The 6,310-nt window shown below is 45.6% G+C and overlaps 1 protein-coding gene across 1 annotated transcript; it reads right to left on the bottom strand.

Annotated features, from left to right (window-relative positions):
• Positions 1–374: 374 nt before the first annotated feature.
• On the bottom strand, positions 375–6,303 carry AAR2 (AAR2 splicing factor homolog (S. cerevisiae); the record flags this gene model as incomplete). The annotated part of the gene is made up of 3 exons (XM_009999852.1): positions 375–542; positions 4,532–4,761; positions 6,159–6,303. Coding segments are annotated over 3 exons (543 nt in total), but the record flags the coding sequence as incomplete, so codon positions are not given.
• Between the last annotated feature and the right edge of the window lie 7 nt (positions 6,304–6,310).

Here is a 6,310-nt window from a genome sequence, read left to right as displayed (position 1 = left end):
TGCTCAGGAGGCATCAAATCAAAGCAGCAAAGGCTTCAAGTGTAAACAACAGATACTGTCCAAATGGGGTGTCACCTCCAGTCCAGGAGGATGGAAGGGACCAGGAATATGGAGGTCAGCTGAGTACAGAATGAGGAGATGCTGCAGAAGAGCTAGGAGAAAAACCAAGGAGTCCAAAGTATATGCACGATTATTCAAACTCCTCCAATAATTCTGGCCCCTCACAAAGTCAGGAATCCTCCTGGGATTTCCACACCTGCTTCTACAGCAGAAAGAGGAGTTGGGTTCAGAAACAGACTTTAGGAAGCTGGCAAGGTTGGACAAGATGTGGAGAAAGAGTTACTTCCAAAGATTTTTGTTTCTGAATATCTTGCTTAGTCCACCTGCATGCCCTCAGGCAGCTCTACCACCACAGGGGCACAGTCATCAGGCTCTGCCTCGAAGTCCCATTTAAATTTCTTTGTTAGGTGAGCCTTGAATTTTTCAGCCTTTTTCCTTAGGGTCCCATCAACAGCGGAACTGCATGTGCAGGAGAAAAACACCTAAAAGAACAGAGCAGAGGTCAATAAGGACTCAGCCACGGCACAAGATCTGCATCTATTTCCTGCAAAGACATCATTAACAGGATACACCAGGAATTTTCAGGTTAAGCCACTGGTAAGGGATCTAACACCCTAGAAACCACTCCAGCTTTGGAGCAACCTAACCAAAGCCTACATTTCTCCCCTCCTCCCACAGCCAAGATAGACATCCTACCTCCACTCCACTGAGTCGGCCTTAGGAATATTTGCACTGAGGCAATAACTTCTGTTTCAAGCAGAAGTACATACATAATGAAATATATACTGTGGAAATACTTTTCAGTGTCAGAAGAGAAAAATATCTGAACAGAAGTTAAAAAAAAGAGGACTATCAGTTTTCATTTGCCACAAAGCCAGTGTTACAGCATGTGTCAAAAAGGCCATCAGGTAACTCCTTTTTCATGGTTGGATGTACCAGGAGATCCCCCAAAGTATCACCAACACCTTAGGATACAGAGGAAACTTTATCAAGTGACTTTGAAGGGGAGAGAAGAATGGGATTTGTGTGTAAATACAGTTATCCCCAGCTCAACCCTTCCCCTGAGTGCAGGGCACTGAAATGTGGACTAACTTCTTGAGTGAGTCCAGAGGAGGGTGACAAAAATCATCAGAGGGCTGGAGCACCTCCTCTGTGAAGACAGGCTGAAGAAGTTGGGGTTGTTCAGCCAAGAGGGAGAAGAGTAGCTCCCTGGTGACCTTATAGCAACTTTCTGAAGGGGGCCTACAAGAAAGCTGGGGCAGGACTTTTTGCATGGACATGTAGCAAGTGGACAAGGGGCAACATGAAGAGGGGAGATTTAGACCAGATAGTAGGAGGAAATTCTTTATTATGAGCATGGTGAGACACTGGAACAAGTTGCCCAGGTATGTCATGGAAACCCCATCCATGGAAGTGTTCAAGGCCAGGCTGGATGGGGCTTGGAGCAACTTGATCTAGTGGGAGGTGTCCCTGCCCCTGCAGGGGGTTGGATCTAGATGATCTTTAAGGTCCCTTCCACACCAAACCATTTTGTGATTCTTTGATTCTCTAAGAGTGGCTCTTCTCCATCATCCAAACACACACAAATCTATTAAGTTTTTATAAATTCACAGCTTTTGCTAGAATTGTAATTTTGAGAGTTATAGCACCTTGTATGAATAAACAGGACATTTAGCCTCAGAGCTCATTTCTCATCAGCCACTTTCTGAACCTCTTCTAAACTCATGATTCGGAATTCATTTCCATAGAAAGAAACGTCTATTTCAAAGGCAAAGGCAAAAAAAAAAAAAAAAGATTGCTGGATGGGAGCAAGGGGAAAGCCCTCTGGGGAAAAAGCAGCTACTGACAGCTGGATAAAACACTGACAATGAGCAGCAAAGTTCACTGCTTTGTTTATGATCATTTGCCTTTTCCTTGTTCATTCTACCGTGAAACTGCCTCTTTATAACAGAACACAGCAAGGCTGCTATTGAAAAAAGATTAAAAGATTATACTTCCCACTTCTCCTCAATGAATTGCACATTAAATTAGTGATTTCATCAATATTTTTTTCTTTTTAAACACTGTTAAGGCTGGAAGTTATTCAGTGGAAATTATGCTGTACTCTTCTTGCCTTAGATCAAAACTCCAAAAATAAAAGTAGCTATATTAAAAGCTGAGGAATACACCCCACAGATAATACACCCCACACATTTTACACTGCTTCTGATCCACCTGCCCACACTCAGGGAAGACAGATAATTTTGGTTGCTGTGTACGTAAAGCAACTGGGTAAGGCAGTCCCAGAGGTTCCCTGGCACTATTTCAGTAAAATCCCTCAGGAGCAGAGGAACAGAAAACTTCTGGCAGAGAAGCTCAGTTCAATCATCAGGCAAATTTATTCTTTGCTACTAGGACTGCAGGTCTCTTCACTCCTGTGACCAGGGACAGGACTGGGGGAAATGGCAGGAAGCTGAATCAGGGGAGGTTAAGGCTGGATATCAAGAAAAACCTTTTCACCAAGAAGGAGGTCAAGCACTGGAACCAGCTCCCCAGGGCAGTGATCACAGCACCAAGCCTGCCTGAGTTCAAGAAGCCTTTGGATTATGCTCTCAGGCATATGGGATGATTCTTGGGATGCCCTACACAGGAACAGGAGTTGGACTCGGTAATCCTGATGCATTCTTTCCAACTCACCATGTTCTATGATCCTATGATTCTGCTGACTCCAGCTACAGCTTAACGATGGCTCAGGCCAGCAGAGCCACCCAAAGACATCTGCACATTTAGTAAAAAGCACAAACTGATGAAATCTGAGGATGAACAATACTCAGGTAAAGAAAAAAGGAAAGATAACCAGCAAGACAGGCTGCTTCCAAAATTCCCATCAGATGGAAAGAGTTTTTTGCGTATTCTTCGTGCTGCAAATAGAGCTAGGCTTCCCAGTTCTGTCATGGGATGGAAAAAAACACATGGGCAGGTTGCTCCAAGCACCATCCACTCTGGCTCTGACCACTTCCAGGGATGGGGCAGCTACAGCTTCTCTGGGCAACCTGGGCCAGTGTCTCACCACCCTTACAGTAGAAGGATTTCTTCCTAAGATCTCATCTCAGTCTCTCCTCTTCCAGCTCGAAACTGTTTCCCCCCATCCTATTACTCCCTGCCCTTGTCCAAAGTCCCTCCCCAGCTTTCCTGGAGCCCCTTCAGGCACTGGAAGGTGCTCTAATGTCTCCCTGGAGCCTTCTCTTCTCCAGGCTGAACACCCCAAGTCTCTCAGCCTGTCTCCACAGGGGAGGAGGGGGTCATGTTCTCCAGCCTCTTCCAGATCATCTTTGTGGTCCTCCCTTTGATTCACTCCAACAGCTCCATATTCTTCTTGTGTTGGGACTTCTTTAAATCCAAAAAAGCTTCCACATTCCAAAAAAAGTAAAGAATGTAACTTGATTAAAGCAATGCTTCCCATAACATTTTTCCCAGCAAATTAAAAACAAACACCTCGCCCCCTCAATCTATAGCAAAATCTTGAAGTTACAAGTAGAGAAATGCAACCACTCCCTGGAAAGGAGAAGGCATTACCAATCCCCACCAAGCACCTGCAATAGAACTTCCTACTCTTTCTGCTGGGATTAGGTTTTCATTGCTGAGCTTCACCAACATAGCTGGGCTTTTTTTTTTTTTTTTAAACCAAGTTTTGATCAGCCTGGTTGCTGAGCTGGTAGCATGGTTACAGTTAGTGGGAGTAACTGGTGCTGAATTACATATCTGCCCATGCCTGTGTTGGTAGAAGCAGCATTTTCTGCATTTGCAACTAACCAAACTCCCTCTGGATAACAACATGATTATAGAAAATACTCATCTTTGTTTAAGGTTAACAGGAATGGAAAAGCTTCTTAAATACTATTGATGCCCAAAGCTCAATACTATTTCACTGCATTCTCTGCATACAAAGCTCATCCAACTGACCAAAAGGCAGCAGCAGCAGTTTTTTAAGTCAAAGTTTTACCCAGCTTTATGTAGTTGAATGCCTTTGTTTTTCAGAAAAAGTGTGTTGATGTAGTCCAGTCACACTGGCCACTCCTGAACTCCCCAGCTATGCCCAAGTAGCCAGCGACTTCCTGCATTACTTGCAAGGAAAACAAAGACCATGCAGTCCCCATTCTCTGTTGCAGCCATTAGGCTTCATTAGCTTTTCCTCTCATCACCTCACTTGGCTGCCCTCTCTGCTTGCACACTAACTCCATCTTCTACTGCACAACACTCTTCTAGGCATAGCTGAGTAGATGAAACTCTGAGATGACAAGCAAATGGCATTGTTTTGTAAAAAATATGGAGAAAAGTAAAGGAAAATATGCATGTGCTTGCACAGGCTCATTATCTCCCATGCAGCTCAACTGTAGCTTAATGCCTTTTGCAGCTTCTCCCTGAATTTGCTCCGATGCCCTGTATGTCCTCTCCTCCCACTCTCTTTTTTAAGAGATACCTTCAAACCTACCTGTAATGTGCTGGTTAAAAAGTTGTCCTGGGAGACAATGTCCACAAAAAAATCAGCTGGGATTTCACTTAGCTGGTGATACAGCACAGATATGAGATTGATGTAAAGGTCTTGATATCTCCCTATGGCATCTTCAGATCGACAGAGGATGTTTAAGAGTGTTTTCCAGTGCTCAAAGGCATCATACACATTCCCGATCAGGAAGCAGATGAAAGCAAACTGCAACTCAGCTGCACATGTTCAGGAAAACAAAACAAAGCACATATAAGACTAGAAACATATCCAAGGTATGTGTCCTCACAAAAACTCTGTAAATGATTGCATAAAACTCTGGCTTTGCCCTTTGCACATACATTCTGCCCTTCCAGTGATTCTGCTAAAAGCAATCAATACTCCAAACACTATTTCCTAATGCTCTACACTTCAGTTGGAGAAAAAGCAAAGTATAATTAGGCAGGTCCACCTGTAACTAATTATCATCTTCAGAGCTTTACGAGCTCTCAGAACACACAGCCACCATGACTGCCAGGGTCATCAGTGTTCTCAAAACAGCACTCACACAAGAAGCCACACATGGCTGTTGTCCTGCAATTATTCCCTCTGCCTGTGCCCAGGTTTCCAGAGCCACATTGGAGTGCAAATGCCACTGTCCTTAAACACAAGGGCTGAGGGAACACTGGGAGAGATGAGCACTACATTGTACAAAAAACACTGTATGTTTTTTCCTTGTTGAATTAAGCACCAGGGTTCATCTCACTGATACACTTAGTATCAGGTATTTTGCCAGAATGATGACATCATCATTTCGTAAGGTGATTAACTTTCTGTATATCCTCCAGTTGTCTTTGATAATTTTGATAAAAAATAAGTTGTATAATGTTAATATAGAAAAAATGGAAGAAGGGAAAACCAAAGCCTTATTCCAAACCTCAGCTGCCTGGAGGTTCCAGCTCAGCTACATTCCCAATCCCTCCCTCATCCTACCATGAAACAAAACCACCGTTTTGGTATTTATTCCTATCATAAGTTGTCAAAACAGACTGGCAAGTACTGGAGACCTTGCCACCTGCCTGGGAGCCCCAGCCCTGGCTGTGCACGTCTCATGCAGCAGGGCTGGCAAACCCCAAACCTGCCACCGAGTCCTGGGCATTGCAGAGCAGAGCGCCCACTGACCCAGCTGGGTGGGGACCACTGCTGCTGGGGACCTGCCACCACCTCAGCACCCATGCAGGAAGAAGAATATGAACATTACAATGCTCAGCCCCACTCAGGTCTCCCAGGACTTCCTAAGCTCTGTCCTCAGAGCTTCACTTGACGCCGATGTTGCCAGGCAGGTGCCTCCTTTGCACAAGACGCAGCTCACAGCCACCTGCAACTGCTGCTTTGGATTCAATCTGAGGCAATTTGGGTTCCAAGGGCAGCACCCAGGAGTGAGAAAGGCATATGTTGGCGGGTGGCAGCTCCAGGCACCGAGCACCACAGCCCGCACAGGCCCTATAGCTGCTAAAAAACACCCCAAACTTCTGGCACACAATGACAAGAAATGCATTAGGGCCCGGGGAACAGTGCAGGTTTCATCCCGGGGTTCTCGGCACCCGAGGGCTCCCGGGACGTTGGCGGTGCTCACCCAGCAGGCCCAGGGGCTGGCTGCCGTACCGCTGCCCGATCACCTGCTCCAGAGCGTAGCTGAGGTCCATGCTGTGCCTGGTGATCTCCTCCGGAGTGGCACCCTCGGGGTACATCTGCTTCGGCAGCTCCGTGAACCTGATCTGGGTGCCG

This window comes from Chaetura pelagica, unplaced genomic scaffold (genome assembly GCF_000747805.2).
Source record: "Chaetura pelagica isolate M959 unplaced genomic scaffold, ChaPel_1.0 scaffold146, whole genome shotgun sequence".
Lineage (NCBI taxonomy): Eukaryota > Metazoa > Chordata > Aves > Apodiformes > Apodidae > Chaetura > Chaetura pelagica.
Note: the sequence above shows the minus strand (reverse complement) of the source record. Positions and strands in the feature narration are given on the sequence as shown.